The sequence below is a fragment of the Labrus bergylta genome, chromosome 21, assembly GCF_963930695.1.
Source record: "Labrus bergylta chromosome 21, fLabBer1.1, whole genome shotgun sequence".
Taxonomy (NCBI): domain Eukaryota; kingdom Metazoa; phylum Chordata; class Actinopteri; order Labriformes; family Labridae; genus Labrus; species Labrus bergylta.
In genome coordinates this window covers 4,640,000-4,660,809 of record NC_089215.1, presented here as the reverse complement: position 1 = coordinate 4,660,809, position 20,810 = coordinate 4,640,000, and the positions used below count along the sequence as shown (strand labels likewise).

Genomic DNA, 20,810 nt, shown 5'->3' with positions numbered 1-20,810 from the left:
ACACTACTACATAAAGCTGAAGACTAACTTGAGTGTAATGGTAGGATTGGTATCATTTTGCTATTGGATCCAGGCACCTCCTTATTTCAAAATCACTTCGACCTGTGACCATCAGTCACAGAGGTGAGACTTTTCATTAAGTTTAATGGTTATACTTAACCTGGTAATGACAGTGACCACCCATGTTTAGGACAGGATCAACCACTTCCTGCCCCTTCAGTCCCCTCCGACTCTAATGACAGCTCTTAAACTGCACAGCCACCTGGGTTATTGCTAGGGCCATTTTAAGCTTCCTTTTTAAATGTGATATTCTTGTAAACCTGGAAACTTGTGGGTTGGGAATGAAATAATCTTCATGGCCCCTTTAGGTAAATACATTAGTTATGTCTAGGAGGACCAGGGTGGTTTAGTCTCTTGCTAAAAGGCTCTCATCTTTCATTTGCTGCAGAGATCATAGATTTTAACCTCTGAGATTATGGAGGATGTAAACCTCCAGGACTGGACTCCTCTCAGCTTTCTGCTTCTCCTTCAACATGTCAAGACACTCAACAGTCTGCATTCCTCCTCTGAACAGTTTTCCTGGAGCTCAGTCGTTTTACTAGACATCATAGCTGAATGCTTTCTGCTTTCCTTGAGATCTGCTGTAGAAATAGTCGCATAGTTTGATATATCCTGTTTATATCTTGCTGCATGTGTTAAAACACACACTTAAAAAACACACACTTAAAAGCTCAGGATGTGATTTGTTCATGCTTCATCTGACTTCTTTTTATCTGCCACATCTTCCACCTCCATTAACAAATTTCACAGCCTCTTCTTCCCCTCTCTCTCTCTCTCTCTCCTTTAAATTTTCGTCCTGTCTCTACCTGTCTTGCGCATTGCTGAAGTTCTTTATTTGACTTCACACCCCCTCTCTGCTGCGTTCTCCTCAACATATGTAAGCAGAGGGAGGGAGAGAGTAGCCACCCAGGGGCGTCCTGACTCAAGAGTTCACAAGGTAGGAGTGCAGAACTTGTGTCAGACTCCACCTTCTCCCATACACATTAACCCAGCCCAGTCCCACCCAGCCAATCCTCCCCTTACCCAGAGACACATAGCACCCCGTAATAAAGGCTTTTTTCTTTTGGATGGTCGATTTAAATAAGGTTGTCTTTCCTCATGCGAGAAGATGCAACTTTGCTAGTTGGGATTGTCCCTCCCTGTGCAGTGTTTTAAAGTCCCATGCAAGAGGTTTTTATTGACTATAGTTCACAGCAGTAACATCCAAGAAAAGACTGTAACCCTGAGACTCTCCTCCCTCTTCTAACCAGGATTGCTTTGAAACCAAATTTTCCAACCATTTGCTCTGAATTCATGAAATCTGATATGAACGCTTGAAAAAACTGTTTTTTACATTATTACATTCAAATGCTACCCAAAAGACAGTTTGGGTGAAAGTAGGAAAATACAAGAAGGATGGACAGAAACAGAGAATAGCACAGAGAAAAATGAGCGGAAAGGGAAGGGGAACATCTTTTTGTTCTGTCCTTGCACATGCGTTCAATTCTTAAAGCATCTGGAAGCACTTAAAACTGTACTGCTGGCCGCATTGCGCTCGGCTCTGCACTGTGACTTCAGCTTCGGAAACAAAACCTTAAAGAGGAAAAATGAAAATAGACTGTTAGTCTCAAAGGGTAAAGAAAAAAGTGTATGACTGCAATAACAGACGAACTGTTTCTTGTTGCATTCATTTTCAAACAAAACTTACCTTAAACTGTTAAATACTCACTGCTCACTTAAGTTTTAGTCAGTGAATAAAGATCTCAACACTCAACTGAAACCAGATAACTGTGACGGATTAAAACCAGACAACTAGTTAAGGTCAAAACATGGAGTGCAAATTCTAACACATTTTAGAAGAAATTAACTTATTGTGTGAGTGTTTCTTTCCTTTTCAAACTGAGGATATGATGTTGTGGTTGTGGAATTTATACCCTGAGACTGTCACACAGTCAAAACTAAGATCCAAATAAACTAAGGGGAAAATTCAACTTTAGACTTAAATCAGCATTATAATCACTGTCAGTACAGAATCCAGTGTTGAAAAACAACAAGTCCAAACGGAAATTACTTATTTTGAGTTCAAGATGTTACCTCATTTGAATAATACCTAACTTGAAAGCACCAGATAGCCTAGTGGTTTTTTGTGTGTGTGGCTATAGTCATCATTTCAGTGGCAGTGGGTTCAAATCTGATCTTGACCCTTTGCTGAATGCCACCCACCACTCTCTCCTCCCAACACTTCCTGTCTCTCGTCAGCTGTCCTATCCAGTAAAGACCAAAAGGCCCCAAAAATAACTTACAATGTGGACTACATAATCTGATGGCGATTTCTAAATAGACCTCGGTTCAGTTGGTCAGACTTCTTTTTTCATGTGTATCAATTAATATCACCATTATCAGTATACTGTTACCACTTTCTTTCTTTCTAAATGAAAATCTCTTTAACATTTGTTGTAGTTTAATTGCAAAGATATGCTGTCCAGTGTTTATTTCTAAATGTGCATGGTGTGTGTGTGTGTGTGTGTGTGTGTGTGTGTGTGTGTGCGTGTTTGTATGTGAAGAGAGAGAAAGTGATCCCTGAACTCCGTCTGTTGCTCTAGCACCTTCAAGGCAGTACAAGCCATAACAAGTAGGCCACCTCTTTCTTATTACCTGTAGCTACGTATATCCCACCAAACACACCTCCAGCAGCATTACTAAAGCTAAAGCATGAACTTTAGCACTCTTAGATGCATTATTTGGGAATCTATATATAACATTTTTTAAGATTTTTTGCCCCCACTCTACTTCACATAGCTACAAAACCTCCACATTTGTTTTTACAAAGCATGTGTCTCCTTTAAGACTTGGTCAACTCTGCCTACATGTTGTGTCTGTGGATGGAGAAAGGCTTCCCAGTGAGCTAAGTAGATCAACAACTATAACATGCAAAAATACTCTACAGTAGGTGCAAACAACATGGACACCCACTGTTGTCAAAAAACATGTAAAGACTAAGATGGGCAGCTGTTGGAAAACCCTGTGTGCTCAGGAGGCAAACGGAGGAGTATCTAGTTGTGGTGGCAGTGTTGGAGCATCATTTTCACTGGGAGAGTTTAATCACACTCAGCCGGCTGGCAGACCAAACATTTGAGTTCAGAGAAGATGAATCATGTGCTGGAGAATCTCTTCAGTTCACTCACATTATGTTTAATTAAAGACGACTTGATTGAAAAAGACTGGTTGAGAATGTATAGAAAGCTTTGAAAAGGGTTGAATTGTGGCCTGTAATGATTAGTGCACAACGGTGTATACATTAGGTGTAGACTAAACTGAGGTCATCCCGCTAACATGGCCTCGGTGCGGAAGTGGAACCATGTAGGCACGCAGCAGAGTCAGAGTAAAAACAACCGCCCCTGATGGCAAAGCAGACTTTTACTTGAGATCTCACAGGAGATCAGGACGGAGGTATTAGTGTCAGTCAGCTGGAGACTGGAGCTGAGATGCAACAGAGGAAAACACAAACCTTGTGCATGTGTTTTTCTAAGCCTCAGAGGAAATGGCATGAGGATATTTATTCCACCAACACCATGAAGAGCAGATAATCTAAGTTGTGGTTAATCTTGTTTTTTTTATCAGTTTTAGTCAGCTGCAGTTCAGGTACTTTATTGTTGAACACATTAGACATGATGTGGCCAAAGTATTAGTCTGAGTCAAAAGGCTTTTGAGACCATGTGGGGACTTGAGTGTGCCACCTTCTGGCTGAATGTTTCTCATGTATGTGGTAAGTGGAAAAGCAAACAGTTTGTGTGTGAGGATCACAAGACGGAAACATGTCTCAGCAAACTGTGGACACTTTGCATAATGTAGAGAGAGTTTGAACCCCGGCACAAATCCAGAGAAGTGCATTGAGACATATGTGTTGCCTTTCAATGCAACAAAATCAAACCTAAAAATTAACAATTAAACGCAAACACCTTCAGTCTCCCTCTTTTCCTGTTGAGGAATACAACATAAAGTTTATTTCTGTATCCCCCTTATGACATATTTAACCTTAAAGCTTTTAAATCTGTTCAGCAGTTTACATCTTCTTTTGTTGAAGCCCCATTTCGAACAAGGAAAAACTGCCACATAAACCCAACAGTTTTTACTGTGTGTATCCAAACCATGTGTTGAGGAGTCATCTCTTTGTGAGGGTTGGCTGGGAATCACACCCACTGAAGAGCCCCCTCTAGTGCATATGTACTGTCTCCAATATTTTAGACTAAAAAACGACACAAGCTGGCTCGTCTTGTAAACACTGGTGATGACGAATGCGGATGCGTTAGGCTGATGAGGTTAAAACTCAGTGGAGGGTGGGCTTTTAGGATGTGGGTCGGTGGAGGTGGGGATGGGGGTGGTGGGATGAAATGTGAGAACTGTGGATCATCTCTTAAGCATCTGCTGGGAGGAGGAGGAGCTGTGGACACAAAGTGCAGATGGGTGTGAAAGATTTGAGAGAGGAACTCTTTGATTCAAACAGAGGAGTGTTTTTTTTTTTATGTTATTTAGTTTGATGTGTGCGTGTTCCTCCTATTTAACTTAAAGTGTTGCTAGTATTGCCATCTCCTGTGTAAAAACATGACTTTTCAAATTCTTGATTTTTTTCCCCCCTATAAACTGACAACCATCTAATGTCAGAACTGGATTACAGCGAGCGATTCTTATCCTAAGCCGGGCTCTGAAGCTCTGTACACTATGATCACATAATATAGTGTTGTGGCTTTGTGGTTCAGCAGGTGGTGATTACTTTTGTCGTCTCTATAACAGTGTCTCCATCCCTGTCGATGTGTAGCCCTTCTCTAAAAAGGCACCAAAGTTGAGGTTGAAAAGCGACCTTCGTGTCATAGTTAAAATCTTTAAAAGCAGCCTGGATGTCAGAGGTCAGCTGTTTGTCGCTGCCAGGTGCAGAGGGGGAGTAAACTTGACTTTGGAGGAGGAGCTTGACTGCAGAGGTAGAGTGCATTATGACTCACTTATGAAGAGGTGTGGTATAACTTAATACAAAGAGTTTAGCTCCAAATGTTCTCCTCTCTCCGGGCCTCCCTAATCCTGCCTCCTCTCCCCCCTTTTTCATCCAATCTGGATCATGCAACGTAATTTACAATCAAATGTGCAGAGCAGCTTCACAGGGACTATTGCAAGCAGCTGAGAAAGGAAAGTAGAGGCCTGCCGAGGTACATTCCTATACTTCAGATGGTAGAATCTGAAGGAAAAGTAGTGAAGCAGGACGTTTAAAGTGGCAGCATGACACATGTTATCCACAAGAGATGATTTTTACTTCTAGCTGTCAATCAAAGCAGTTCGTCTTCAATGCTGACATCACCATCTTCCCAGCGTCTTGCATTATGTCGGATTAAGTTTCCTATTAAGTTTGGGAACACAATGCCAACCGTTAGTCTGCAGAACATTTTTCTTCTTGAATCAAAAGCAGCTATAATCAGTATTTCTTTAATAGCAAATGCATAAACTGATCACATTGATTTAGTGTGTTGGTGTTGCTTGAAATGAAAATGATCACCTGAATCTGCAGCTCATGTTGGCTTGACTGAGCTTCATAAGGATCTTCAGCTAGTAGTTTAGCTGTCCCGTCTATAACTTTCTGTTTTGGTTTACCGTCATGACTCCAACAGTTGCCGTTAAGCCGTAGCAGGCAGATGTTTTACAGGTTGAAAACAACTTCCTACTTAATAGCCTCAAACAGCGCGTTAACATAGTGAAGAATTAAGCTGGTGAAGCGAGAGATCATTTCCCTCAGGTGCTGGTGAAGAAGAGCTATAACCAAAGTGAATTTGGACTTCAATCGTCAGGTTGAAAGAAACACAACTGCAACGCAGATGTGAGTGCTCCTGTAGCTGGATGGGTAAAAAAAACAACAACGATTTGCTCAAGCATATCACCTTTAGATATGTCAGTATGGTAGTCACAATTGGTTATAAATTGGTTTATAAAATGTCTTGCTTGGCAAATCATTGCAATTAAAAAGCATGGACTGGATTTTTTGCATTTCCATCAGTCGATTGTCCAAATGGTTGTTTTTCTACCTAGAGATTAACCAACATCGAATGTAGACAGTTGAGTTTGGAGCAGATCATGCTGAGCAAACAAAAAACATTATTTTGATGTTAGTCTGAGCTTCAAGTGTGCAGACCAGTAGACCAGTAGTGTTTCAGATTGTAGAGAGATTCTTCAGGCACAGCAAAGATTTGGGGAAAATGCCATTTTCCTTGGATTTTCCATTTAGCTCAGCAGAAAGTTGGCCTCCATCCGCAGCTTTTATCCTACACCAGAGAAGAGGTTTTCTCTGCTGAGAAGGGAAACAGCTCTTGTCTGATTTGGTTATATAATTAAGTAATTTTTCTCTTTTCTGTTTAAAAACTGATTCTGACTTTTAAAGACTGACTATACAAATGGAAAGTTCTTTTGAAAATGTACATCTAAGTAGGGTGTGTTGCTTTATCAATAGATGCTTGTTTAGCTGGAGAAGGCCCTTAAAAAGAGCTGGTGTTGCTTTGAATCACCTGTTTATCCTTTTAAACCCAGTCTAGTCCTCAGTACTATCTTCAGTCTGGGTCTTCCTCTCATCTGGGTCGTCTGAAACTTTCTTTTGCGAGTGTTCAGATTGGTAGCAGCTGTGGTTGCTGGCCGGGTTCAAGCTGTGGGAGGCTCCGGCAGGCCAGCGGGGAGGAGCTCCAACATCTGGAAAAGACGGAAAGCTGGCTGCAACTCAGAGACGAGAGCATAGCAACATGAATTCTCTCTGAGCCAATCCTGCTGCTACAGTGTTTGCAAGTTCACTGCAGGCTTTATCTTGAAGTCGTCACAATTCGGATTGGCTTCATCACCATTGAACTTATTGTTCTGATGCATACATTTCATGTAAAAGAGTGTATCTTCTGCATGACGAGTTTAGGACAGAGTGTCTTAGAGTGGAAAGAGTGGACTGCTGTTTTGAGATCGAACCCTCTGGGCCTCTCCCCCTGATGTAAGAGCGTGTCTAAACATGTGGGAGCTGCCTGCAAGAAGAGAAAAGAGAAAGGGGGTTGAGGTGGTGCTTGTGCTGGTCAAGAAAACCTTAAATTCCTCCTCAGATCTGCTCATTACAGCCTACTGACTAAATAAAGTCAAGCCAAGAACTGAAAGTGTTAAATCAAAGACATAAGGAGAGTTATTGTCACTGAGATAGTTGACATGTCTTATAAACAACTGGTAACTTTGACATATACTTCATTAACAGTTTGAAAGTGATAAAGGCTTTAATGAAACTTCACTAGTACGAGAAGAAAGATATCAAATCAAACATGGCTGTACAATCAATGTTCTGAAAAAACATTTTCATCTCTAAGATTGTCAAAATGTTCAGTACTTTTAGATACTGGGTGTTTTTAAAAATCTATTATTTCTATTATCAAGAAACATCTTCAGATATATTTTATCCCAAAGCTGCTGCGAGAAAAAGAAAGAGTACGTTCTAAATTGCGTAAATACATTTCCAATACCGAAATGCAATTTAGAAAGTGTGCAGGAGTTTGCTTGAAATGTTTGGTATTTAAAAAATAAGAAATGACCCAATATTGGCAGAGTAGATAGTTAGGTCAATATGGATTGAAATATAAACAGTTATGAGTTAGATTTGACAACCCAGACCTTTGGCCCAGATGTTAAGCTCAAATATTCCCTATAAAGAATTTATATATGGCGAACAAATCATTACTAAACCCATTAGTTAGAACTTTTTAAAGTATTCTTTTTACAATAATATCAAGGACATCAGTGTGATAACGGGAAATGATTTCACCAAAGTCAGTAGGATTCCTCACCGAGAGAGTCAGCACGACAATTTCCCAAACATCACTAATGTAGTTGATTTTGGACTTAAGTGGTGATGACCAATGCTCCAAAGACACACTGCTAGCATGGCCAAAGGAGGGTCAACTGAGTTAAGGTGGGTTTGTTTTATAGCTAAATGAGTCAGTCAGACTGACTGAGTGTATAAAGTAAGAGTTAGATGCTATGGTTTTTTCTGGGGAAGTACTGGCCTTTATCATGCCATGGTAATTATATGCTATGGTCTACTGAACTTCCAGCCAGGCAATGGCAATATAATTAACTTTATCCCTGCCATTTTGTCATTTGTTCCTTGAACTTGCCTTGGTTTTTGCCTTTTTATTCAGAAGTACAGTATTGAAAGGAAAATGGTAGCAGTAGAGAGTGTCACACCGGCGCTCTCCGAGCTCTCCCTGGGTTTGTACAGCAGAGGGATGGAGGTAAACTGAGCGAGCGAGGCACTGGCATCCCACCGGCTGCCTGGACAGAGGGGGCATTCTTCTCCTCGGATCCCACTCTGTCGTCTCCTGCAGACCACAGTTTGTCAGCCAATCTGCCCTCCGTTTACTGAGGAAATGTTCACTTAGTGCAGGAAGTCTGAGGTTTCCCCCCCATACGTTTGATTCAAGCAGTTACCCAAACATCACCGGGGTTGTAAGTCAGGTCAGAACAACATAGGTGGGAACTAAAACCCAGAGGGCCCTTATAATCTCAAATCACCTGTAGGCCTAAGTGGTTCATAAATAATTAGAAAAAAAAGACCCATAATAGACATTTTAATAGTTACTCCTTATAGATAAACAATTTATTTTTGGCTATTATTTTTACTTAAGGATAATTTACACAAAACATGAAGGATTCTTTATAATACAAATTTCTAGGACTGCCATTTTTACCTATATGCCAATTTGGTAGATATTTACAATGATTAAACTAGCAAATTTAACATTTTTCAAAATTGTGCAGGGATGAAAGTTTCTTGAACTGGTTACACGTATAGATTATCAAAAAAGTCAGTTTTAGCACATCAAAAGTTTTATGATTTGGGTATTTGGATGGACATGAGTGTGTCTTTTCTATTGGTTTATTTATTGGGAAGGCAAAGCAGAAAATGCAAATTAACCTTTTTGGTGATCCAAATAGAAAAAAACAATAAACCTACTACATGCTTACAATTCTTAAGATATACTACTTAACCTTAAACATTGAATTTGCATTTTTGCACTCAAGCATAAATTATTTGAAAACAAAATGCATATATTACTTATTGATGATGTTTTCAATATGAAAACTAGCCATTTGTTAGAGTGCTATTTTTTTCCCATTGGGCCCAAACAGGATATGACATCTGTTCCTTGCATCTAACAGAAAAGTGCACTTACGGCCTAACTACATACGATGCACACAAATTGAATAAATCCGGGACTTAGTGGTGGTGTGTCCCTTTTTAGCTTCCCACAACAATCAAGGGTCCTTTCGCATCCAGATTGTGTAGTTCCACAAACGTGCTGCAGGGGAAGTAGAGAGCCCTCTCACTGCAGCTTCTTCTTTGCCAGCTGGGCAAGCTCTTTGGCTTTCCTCTTCTTCAGCTTCTTCTTGAGGAAGAGCAAGTCAATGTAGACGATGTGATCCAACACTGTAGAGGCGCAGAGGAGTCCACCGTGCAGAGCTCCTGCTATCCCACAGCTAAACACGTCTTGGCCTGAAAAAGAACAAACACTTGAATATAACCTGCTGGATGGGACAGAAGTAGCTTTAGTCTGGATTCAAATTATTGTCTGTGTTTCCCTCCAGGTAGAGTTTCTCTTGCAAGATTTAGTTACTTCCTCCTTATGTCAGAGTGTTTAGCTCTACCTGTTGCAACAAAAGCTTTCTAATTTAGTACGGTAAAAATAAACCGCACAGACACTCGTCATTTCTCAAATCGCTGCCAACCCTCCAGCGTCAAGTGAATCAATTTCAGGGCCTGTTGAGACACTCCCATACCTGAAGTGAAGATTTCTACTCTCAATCAAAAAGAATAAAGTCCCTACTGTGCTTGCAGCTGTTTGTTCAGAAAAGCCTGGGCCAAGTTTATAAGTTTTCATACCTGAGATGAAGAGGTTTTTGACGGGGGTGTCACTTCTGTTCCTTGCCACAGCCTCAGCTTGGAAACGGTCGAGGTTGTGTTCAGCAGAGTACATGGCGCCACGCTGGGCTCCAAGATAGTGCATGTTGCTCAGTGGGGTTGCCACGTCTTGGAAAACCAACTAAAAAGCAAGTCAATATATCACATTGTAGACAGTCTTTATTCACACACACACTAACCATTGAAGCAGTTCGACCCTAAATGAACCCTTACAAGGTTTCATAGCTTTAAGTTTTAGTTCCATTGATTAAAAAAGTTTGAGCATTGAATAAATCGTATCAATGTTTTGTGCCAACGAGAAACATCCTCAAACATATTGCATCTGTGTATTACATAGAACAACCAATCCTACCTTGTCTTTGATTTTAGGGAATAGAGTGCAGGCCCAGGCAAAGAGGTTATCAGCAAATCTCCTTTTGTAGTTGTAGTAATCATCACCCCTTTTGCGCACTGTGGTGTTGCTCCATTCCTCAAACCATTCATATTTCACCATCGTCAGTATTGTCATGCAGCATTTGCCTGTGACCATGACACACAACAGGACATCCTTAGTAATCAGTATGATCAGTATTAACCCTTAAATACATTTTATTTGTTGGCATCCTGTCTTTAAACATAATTGGAAGGCGGGGAGGTTTACCAGGGTGTCTTAGTTTGGCTTCTGGGTCTTTGGAAGATGGCATTGTGATGAACATCATGGGAATATTGTCCGGTGCTTCCTCTTTACTCAATGCAAAGAAGTCATCCATCCTTAAATGAAGAAATAAAAACGGATGATGTTGTTTTGTTCAGATCATCAGATGACATCTCCGTGTCAGAGCAGTCATGGCTGCTTTGTTTTTTAATCAGAAGTGAGAAGCCTCACAGAAAGTATTCACAAGAACGCTATTTAAATCCAGGAGCTAAAACATGGCTGATCCTTCACTCCATCTAGAGGACAAAAGGGGGATTTCAGGGTAATGTGTGTTGCTTTATGTTTCCTCTATGGTAATACTCATGAGTCTTAAACTAGATGATAACAATCAGTAGCTAAAGTAGCAAAAACTATTGTTTTCATTTACAAGAGTAATGATATATATGTGTGAATCAATCAATCAATACATTTTTATTTGTACAGCGTCAACTCATAACAAGTGTTTTCTCGAGACACTTTACAAAAAGCAGGTAAAAGACCTTACTCTTTGTTTTTTATATTACAAAAGAGCAGGTAAAAAGACCTTACTCATTGTTTTTTATATTACAAAAGAGCAGGTAAAAAGACCTTACTTATTGCTATATTACAAAGACCTGGCTTAATCCATCATGAGCACTTTAGCAAAGCAGCAAAAGTTACAGTGGTAAGAAAAAACTGCCTTATTAAAAGACAGAAATCTTCAGGCCGGAATGAGAAGTTAGTTCTGCATCTATAAAGTTATTGAATACCTACTTCTTATACAATAGCGACCTCTTTTGGCAACTAATGCTACCCATGCATACGGTACAAATTGAGATTAGTGCTCTGCATGCTTACGATTTGTCCATATCATTATCCTTGAACAGCCAGAAGTTGGTGGACTCGAGACCCAATTCTTCATCGGTTCCATCAAAGCCACTGAAGACCAAGAACGATCCTCTGCCATGTTTCATCATGTCCAGTCTCGCTTGGATATCTTAAACATGGAAGTTTAAAATCACCTTCTGCACTTTTTTTCATGATAAAATGTGTTTCTATTAAGAATTCATTTGAGTTCATAACGTTTGGTTTTTCACCTGGCTTGACTCGAATCTCCGGGGGAAGAAGTTTCTGGAAGGTGGTGAAGACGCCACAGTTTGATACAACCACAGGTGCATGAACCTCCAGTTCTTCTTGACCTTTCTTCACTTTCACACCTGTCAAAAAAGGAAGGTTACCTGTAACACTACCTGTAATTTATCTTTCTTTTAACAGCGGAAAAAAACAGCTGGAATAGTTTCCTACCATAAGCAGCTCCATTCTCATTAACCAGGATCTGCGTGACGGGAGCTCTGACCAGGCAGTTTCCACCATATTTCTGAATGGTGCGAACGATGTGGTAGGAGATCTCACTGGCTCCACCTTTGGGGTAGAAGGCCCCCCGTTTGTAGTGATGAATCAGGAGGGCATTGATCATAACACTTGAGTCCCTTGGAGGCACACCTGTAGATACCCAGAACAAAGGATCCTTTATTAGTTACCAAAATCATATACACGTCTTATTCAGGAATGGGTACCAGGCATAAATTAACTCAACCAATTCTATATTGAAGGAATAATAAACAGTTTATTCAGGGCTCTCAGGAATTAAAACTCAGAATTAATGTCACTGAAAAACTAATTTGAAGGAACATTACAAAGAACAGATAAAACTAAGGCTTCATATAATTATGAGGAGACTCGAGTGTCACTTGAACGCTTATTCCATGTCTCTTGCAGTGTTGATAATTAATCAGAATTGGACAATTACAACAGTGCAGTCCAAAATGTATGGAACAAATATTCTGTATTTGGTTGCTTTGGATCTTTCTATGGCACATTGGATTTGTACAGAAACAGTTTCTATGGGGCACTGATGGCCTAGCGGTTGGGTCATGCCCCATGTATATGGTGCTGTGGTCCTTAGGGTCAACCTTCGGCTACTTTCCCGCAAGACATTCCCCACTTTCACTCCAGATTTCCCACTCTATCAACTGTCCTATCAAATAAAGGCATTAAAGATGAAAACAAACTTGAGAATAATACATTTTCATTGTCTAACTTTTAAACTTAAAGATGTGTCTCTACTCTCTGTGACATTTTTGAGGACTCACCGTAGAAAAGATATGAAAAGATGACGTGGAGATCCTTGTTGCTCGTCAGGGTGTTCACATATTCTGTTGCATTTGTACCACTGATACGGAAAATTGGAGAGACGAGGTCTGCAATGCCTGACTTAAGCAGGAATAAAGAAACCCACTTTGGGATTAGCTTCAGGGTTGCCAGGTAGTGAGTCTTCTTAGCTGAGATCTGTTAGGATGCATAAAAATGTGGTCATCTCAGACTTTTATTGTTATGTTTTGGTTATATGGCACTGGAACATGAGTCTTCTAACTAACAGTACCTTCATGATTTTGAAGAACATCTCAATGGCCTCTGTGTCGTCTGGGAATTGCTTCAACAGGTGAGCTTTCATTTCATATTTCCCAGAGAAGATGGTGTACTCTCGTTTCTCATCGCCGAGGCCAATCTGGATGGTGTCAAAGTGCTGTTTCAGCTCCTGAAACTCCAGCTGACCCTCAGAGATCTGGTCAAAGGCAATACGCAACAGACTGTTCTCATGGACCTGACCTATGTAGTGAAGCCCTGGAGAGGACACACCAGAAACAGGAGAAGTGGTTATTCATTGTCAATAAAAACACAATCCTATCCCCCATTGCATTGTTTATTTTTCAAATCAATAAATACTGAAGTTCATATTTTCAAAAATGTCTGAATACTCTGTTTATTGTTGAAATATTGAAAGCCAAGTGGGTGATCAACAGCAAAAGATGGGAGGCTCGAACTAGACTGGAGTCGCCAAAGAATCTCATTGATTGATTGATATAATATTCTTCCAGTCTGCGGATGGTTTCCTGCACTTCCTTACTGGACATTATAGTTAAATATGTTTCAATTAGAAACTGTTGGTAGGACAAATGCTGTGAAATTATAGAGTCTGGGTTATTTTCAAAATCATTTTAAAAGTTTATCATTTGATCAAATAACTAGCAGACTATTCAACAACAAGGATTACTGTTTTTTGCTGCACCAATATCAGCCAGGTCTTCTCTTTTTGGACATTTGTTTTTCTTGCTCTGGATCCAATGGTGGACCCGTTTTTAAAGCCTCTAATCATCCCTTCTGATACGATCTTTGGTTTTTACCATAACAGGTAAGAATACCTGTTCTTTTCTCCATTTCGAGGAAGTCAAGGAGGGAAGAAAACATTCATTGACAGATTGTACATCATCAGTTTGAACCTTGAACACACCCAACCAGCCGCTGTTAGCTGCCATAGGAAGATGTTTCAAACCCCTGAATATATGTTTGGACCCCTGGCTGTTTGAAAACAGTGAGAGCTAGGCGACGCTGTTGTTAGTTTGTTTGGGTCCACTATTTCCTCTTCAAATGTTGGAAAACAAGTGTCAATGACATTAATTGAAAGTCCTCTTACCAACATCAAACTCAAAGCCTTTCTCTATGTAAGTGTGGCAGCAGCCTCCTGCTTGGTCGTGTTGTTCCAGCACCAGAACTTTCTTTCCCGCTTTGGCCAGAGTGGCTGCAGCTGTCAGCCCACCAATACCACTCCCGATGACAATGGCATCCAGGTTCTGGGGCACTTTGTCGATGCTGAAACCTGGACAGACGAATGCAGAACAGATGTTCACAGAAAACGTTATCGTTATCTTGAGCAAGTGCTGAAACTGAGACATCAAAACAAGTTGCATAAATGGGTTACGTAATTATCCGACAGTTGTACTGCACACCTTTCCTATCATATACATTCATGTCTGCTGTACCCAGTTCCTTAATCTGTAATCTTTCATCGGCAATAAACATGATATTGAACATTTAACATAATCTCGTGGTCATAATCTAATTTAGATAAGGCTCACAGATGAAGTAAAATTACTGCCTCTGCTAATTTAGCTCCAATCTAAACTGAGTTATGACAGCAGATAGGTCAATCAGATAACTGTATCAGCACACCTCAGCAGATATAAGAACTACAGAAAATGATGATGTGTATTGTACAGAAGGCCTCATATAGTTTTCTTTAAATATATTTACAGCTGTATTTCTTCTTCCACCAGGTTTACTCTTTAAAGGTTTAACTACCAACTGAAGACTCTTATGAATTAATATAAATGGAAGTTGAGGGTCGTAGAAAGACATTCAGTGTAAATTCAAGTTTCTTTATCTTGAAATATCCCAAAACTAATTTGTATAAGCAGGCTCAATAGTCTGATGCTGTATCCAGCTTTGAAAAATAATTTAACGATGCCTTGCTCAAGAGCACATCGGAAGTGCTCAGAAAGTGAAATGGCACCTCTCCAGCTACCAGACCAATATCCAGACTTGGTCAGTACCAGGACTTGAGTCAGCGATCCTACAGTTCCCATTCCAAGTCCCTACAGACTGAGCTACTGCCGCCCTCATTTCAATACGCATAGATAAATGTTTCACTGGACGTTTGTTGAAATATTTCTATTATAAGAGGAACAACACAAGTTTTTTAAGTTGTGGCCTTGTTGCCTTTAGGTGTACCTTATCCAGGACGCTTATTAAAGTCTATACTAACCCGGTTTCCTCTGTGATTTTCCTTTAACACATTTAAATGATTATACTTTAAAGGCTTATTATCTGATAGTTCTCAAAATCCAAATTTACTGTGAGAGAAAGATTGTAAATCAGGTCTTCATATCTCTTTCACAGCTAAGTTACGAGTACAAATATAAAGATTTTTGCACATTTAGTTTTTTTGTTTATTTTTCTTTTTGATAAATTTGGGCTCTTGTTGGTTGAAAAAACGAATACAAAACAGTGAATACTTTTTATTTTATAGGCAGTAGGCATTAGGCAATGACTTGGGATGGATTTAACATTAAAGGTATTACAACATTTTCTAACTCACTCTTGAAATAAGTTGTACCTTGACTTATACATTTAACACAAGTAATAACTATAAGTGTAAAGTACTTTGTGATTACTAACATTGTTATCAATGCATTACATAGCTGGGGTAATTTATAAAGATGATGCCATAATTCTCTTTCATCTGAAATCATTTTACCTTGTTTGATGACTTTGTCACGCTTCTTCTGATCAAACTCCCGAGGGCCGGGGGGTCTCACTGACTCCAGGGAGAACGGGCTTCTTTTCCCAAACAGGTACCAGTATGTGCCACCGGCCCATATCGCCAACCACACTAAGAAAATCACGAGCCACATCATAGCAACTATCAACTCCCCTACTGTCTTGTGCTCAGTGTCGTTCAGTCTGTGCACTGCTCTCCTCTCGAGGCTCTTTTTATTCAGCGGGGTGTCAAAGGTCTTTCTAGGGAAGCAGCGTAGAAGTGTGACATGTCACTTTTTTTTTTTCTTTCATGTTATGAAAGCAATAAAGATAAAGTGGTGAAAGAGCCACTTCTTTTGGTGACATTGTGATGTGCCAGCCTGTGTGCAGTACATGCCAATGCTGAGCAGGCATTTTGTGAGCACACAAAAACTTAAAAAAAAAAAAAAAAAGCCCTTAACTCAATTAATTTATTAACTTTTCGGTATTTCACTCATCATAACAGTATATTCATTTTAAAGAAGCACTATTTAATAATAGTAAAAAGCATAAACTGTGGAAAGAATCTGAATAAAATGTAGGAGTCACTGAAATAAAAACAAAAGGTTCCATTTCCTGCTAACATTTCTAAAAGTTACACATTTATAACCCGTCTGGTTGTAGTCTGAAGGTTTTCCTCGTTTTGTTTTCCTCCTCTATGCAGGTATGTATATGTTGTGTTATAGGTCAGTCATTCATAAGAGTATGTAAAAGCATGGGTTACATATTGTCACATTTGATCTTATCTGATAAGACAATTAAGATAAAACACACTAAAAGCCACCCTTTACTTTATACATGCAGTTATAACGTTTACAGCTTTACAACCGCCTCGCTGTGTGAAATCACTTTGAGTTTTTAACCTTTAAGGTCTGATAAAGACGACGTTGGTGTCCTTGTAAAAAAACATGGGGGTCATGATTTTCTGAGGTGTTTCTCTGTTGAATTCTCTCTGATAACATTTGAAGTCCTTGTCCCAACGTATCCACAACATTTTCCTCTCGAGGTGACATAATCATTGTTTTTGTGAAATCTAAGTCCATAAGTTACTCGACGTGTGTGATAACTGTGCGACCCTTTCATGCAGTCTTGCGTGGACTTTGTTCTCGTCTACGACACTGATTCATTTGACTTTGAGCCAGAGATGTAATCTGAAGCGGTGATAACGTGTTAAACAGCAAAGAAACAAGCTGCTTTAGTAACTGTTCTGAATTTAAAGGTCAGACAAATTATTTAAATTTCTTGAATAGTGTTTACAACATAAAGTGAAATGTACTAAAATGAGTATATAAATCATATCCCATGTTTCCTTTTTTTTCATTCAAGTGACATTTGTCCCAGCAGACATTTCATTAAGTGAGAGAGAGAGGGGCGCTGCTAGTATTAGTGGACCCCTTTGAAAAATTATTACAGTGGGCCCAAAGTGACCCTGAACAATAACCACACCTCCATGATGAAAGAAAGAACAATGAAAAGCTTAAATAATTATAACTCGTACCACTCTATAAACTCTTCAAGTGACCTGAACCTCTCTTATCACTCTGATGTGTAGATGAGTCTTTACAGCTATTAGTTATTCTAGAGAGGACTAAAGAGCTTTAAAACGTGCTGGAAAAATTAAATGAACCAGACTGCCACCGGGACATTTTAATTGAAATGAATGCAGGTTGTGTTAGTGGACCTCCATCTAAGATTATGTGTCAGTAAAATATGTTTGGTAAACTCCATTTAACTCCACACCACAGATTTGTCTTTTCATTTTCAAACTGGGAGTCCTATCGCTGAACCAACACTGACTCAAGTGACATCACGTGAGGCCATTTTTCAAACTTGCACAGCTCGCTCCTGAGCCACAAAACGATTTATATACTGTTTTAAACACGTGCAGGTGGAGGTTCCCTTCATGAAGTGTGCTCCTTTGATTGTCTTTACACAACAAAAAAAGATGCACATATTTTCGACCTTTGCCCTCAGTGATTAACACTGTGTTTTGCTCTCTCTGTTGCGGCAAGCAGAAAACTTCTACTTTAAACTAAACCAATATCATCCATGAATAATAGGTGACCATAGTGAGGTCACTTTATATCCTGGGAAACAGGTCAGGTTGTTCAAAGACTATGATGCTTGCTGCATACAAGCTCATTAAACTGGAAAACCTCCCTGCTGCATGACTTCATTCACTTTTAAAACCTCAGACTTTAAACTCATAAAGGAGTTCATTGTACCCAGCGCTGTGTTTTCAGGTGTTGAATGCATGTCGTGTATGGGTTGAAAATGACACTAATTGGATGGTGAGCTTGAAATGGAAGCCGGGATGAAGCTGCTGGAATAAGCTTAAAGCCTTTGATACAGGAAGCAGCTCGCGGTGTCAACAGGCCTGTGTGACCGACTTAAAATCCTATTAAGAATTACACTAAGCAGCAGCCGCACGACTCCTGTGACTTTGTCCTGCTTTGTGATTTACCGTCAGAAAACAAGTCTGTCGTCAATCCTGTTCCACGTTAACAAAGTGATACCCTTGACAATCAAAGAGTTGTAAAAGTGTCATAAAAGTGAGATATGCTAGAGTATATCAAAGAGGACAGCAGCCAGGTCAGGTCAAAGCTTTACACAGCTATTTGGATTTAATTACAAATTGATAAAGAAACATTTTCATATCAACAGGTACGTACAGTAATCCAGGTCTCTCTCTCCAGGTGAAAACACTGTTACAGATCTTATATTTCTCCTACTACGGCACATTTTTCTCCACAACACGTCTACAGGAACATTACAGCAGTGTAACTGTCTCTCGTACAAAACAGCGTGACTTTTCCCCTGGATTCCTCTGTGCTATGTTACTATACAGCCGCCCTTGTCTCCCTTGTAGGGGTTCTTGTCATCCGGGACGCCCTTAATCAGCGGATCATTTGGTAGCAGTCCCTCCACGAAAGTAATTGTTTCTGCGCAGTTTGCACCCACCTGTTGATTCAGAGGAAAGAGAGGAACACACAAGTGAGGAAAAAGCTTCTTGCAACCTGCATCCGTCATCTCTTAGAAAATTCTTCTGGACATCATTACAAGATATGTTTTGGTGAGCTGAAAAAAAAAAAAAATAGGAGGTCATTTACTTACTGGTGTCCTGGCTGTGCTAACTTCCTTCTTCAACTGTTCCAACTCCATTTTCAGGATTTCCTTATCTGACATGTCCCGAGCCATCCTGGCTGTAGGAGAAAAGTTGACATCAAAATGTTAAAATGTTCTGACATCAAAATGTTAAAATGTTCCACAAAAAGCTTGAAAATCTACTATTGTCATCCTTGTAAAAGTGTGACAACGTACAGTTTCTATTGATTATTCTTAAGATGCATAATGCTACTTTTCTGAATTAAAAAAAAACAATATTTAACTTTCAAAAACATCCCATTGACAACATAAACGTAAAGCCAGCAAGAGAACGATCTTTACCTGTTGAATGGCGGGATCCCCAACAATCAGAAAAAAAGTATTGGCTCCTAAGAGCTCATCGACTGTATTCCTTCAACTTGTCCGGTCACTTCTTCACTCTGACTGATCCGTTCTGTCCCACTGCTCTTCATCCAAGCTGATCCCCGCTGCTCGGCACAGGATTGGCCCTGATGTCAGCAATCCCCCGTGATGGGATTAAACCATCAGGGGCCGTAACCCCTGGACAGGAAGGAGGAAGGTAAGAGAACACAGATCAATGCAGATCTGCAGATAGACATGGTGGAGAAAGTGAGACGCTGGAAATAAACGATTGTGGACATCGTATTGTCTGCTGCAACCCTGAACTCTAGCTCAATGTACAACAATATATTCACAATGTTTGATTGGTTTTTGATTTGGTACACATCTAAGTGTGAATATAGTAATAGGTGTACATTTGTTGTTCTTCTTTGTGCTTTAATACATCTTCAGCAGTTACTCGAACCCTTTGCAACACAAGGAGGCCAAGTCTCCTCCACTGATTTGATTATAAACTCTAATCTTGCAGTTTATCCAATCAGTTGCTCTAAGTGTTGCAAAAATCATTTCAATGATTTGTGGACGCTAAAAGGCTACATCCACCTTGTAAACAAAATCAACACTTTTTCTTTTTTCATGAGTCAATTGATTCACTTTTGCAGGATTTCTTTTGTACATATGTACATCTGGGCATTTCTGATGACTACATGTTTATCATGCCTGCAGTCTTTGAACATTGTACTGATGGTATTTTAATTTCTTGTTTGCAAAAAGGAAAAACCTCGGAAAGTAAAATAAGACTTTCCTTTTTCATCTTTCTGTGAGGAGTGTTTATTTTATCCTTGTGTCTCCTTGTGCAGGGTGAAGAACCCGAGTCTTTGAAGGGCCTGTGAATGCTAATAAAGGTGTACATGTTATCTATCTTATGTTTACCTGTGACGGTGTGTTATTGAAAGGCATTTGATAGTGAGGAGATCCGTCCAGTGTTGGTGCAAAAAATGTGATGTTAAGCGTCTAAATTACTTGTTGATGTCGCAGCAAAAGATCCAGGGAAAGTAGAATCAGTGTGTGAATGTTCAATGAAGTGCATGCCTCTTTTCAATCAATCTAATGTCTCTGAAGCTTTAGTTTAGTATTGAATCAAAACGTATCGCACTATGAAACTAGTTCTCGTTACTCTGAGCGTATCACCTCCAGCTGACATTTTATCTGAGACATGACACGCCCCTGATCCTTAACTAAACCTTCAGCAGGACTCACACTAAGCCATTTCAGGATCTGGGTTAGTCTCATCTGCTCAAGATTAACCCGAGGTACGTCATTGTCATTATGAAGGACCAGTGAGTGCAACTTGTCACCTGATGAGAAACTTCCCTCCCACCTGATGCATCTTATGTTGGCTCCATATTTTAAACCACTCACGCTCACCCGCAAGATGTCGGCAGACTGTCTCACTGACACTAATTAGTGTGTGGGCTTTTA

The 20,810-nt window shown here is 39.8% G+C and overlaps 2 protein-coding genes and 1 long non-coding RNA gene across 3 annotated transcripts; all 3 read right to left on the bottom strand.

The window, feature by feature from the left end:
• Window positions 1-8,646: 8,646 nt before the first annotated feature.
• si:ch1073-13h15.3 (inactive all-trans-retinol 13,14-reductase) lies at window positions 8,647-16,047 on the bottom strand. Its single transcript, XM_020630854.3, has 11 exons — window positions 15,823-16,047; window positions 14,203-14,385; window positions 13,111-13,352; window positions 12,821-13,016; window positions 11,973-12,170; window positions 11,765-11,884; window positions 11,526-11,664; window positions 10,656-10,765; window positions 10,368-10,534; window positions 9,977-10,136; window positions 8,647-9,589 (listed from the first exon to the last, which is right to left on the bottom strand). Exons 1-11 carry the CDS (start codon window positions 15,980-15,982, stop codon window positions 9,420-9,422), a joined length of 1,845 nt encoding a protein of 614 aa, XP_020486510.2. The 5' UTR covers window positions 15,983-16,047; the 3' UTR covers window positions 8,647-9,419.
• LOC136177293 (uncharacterized) lies at window positions 11,106-11,519 on the bottom strand. The gene is made up of 2 exons (XR_010664934.1): window positions 11,277-11,519; window positions 11,106-11,232 (listed from the first exon to the last, which is right to left on the bottom strand). It is a non-coding gene; the product is annotated as an uncharacterized lncRNA (long non-coding RNA).
• Window positions 16,048-18,456: 2,409 nt separating the features above from the next.
• On the bottom strand, window positions 18,457-19,451 carry gngt2b (guanine nucleotide binding protein (G protein), gamma transducing activity polypeptide 2b). Its single transcript, XM_020630768.3, has 3 exons — window positions 19,311-19,451; window positions 18,978-19,066; window positions 18,457-18,824 (listed from the first exon to the last, which is right to left on the bottom strand). The coding sequence occupies exons 2-3, from the start codon at window positions 19,059-19,061 to the stop codon at window positions 18,696-18,698; spliced, it is 213 nt and encodes a 70-aa protein (XP_020486424.1). The 5' UTR covers window positions 19,062-19,066; window positions 19,311-19,451; the 3' UTR covers window positions 18,457-18,695.
• Between the last annotated feature and the right edge of the window lie 1,359 nt (window positions 19,452-20,810).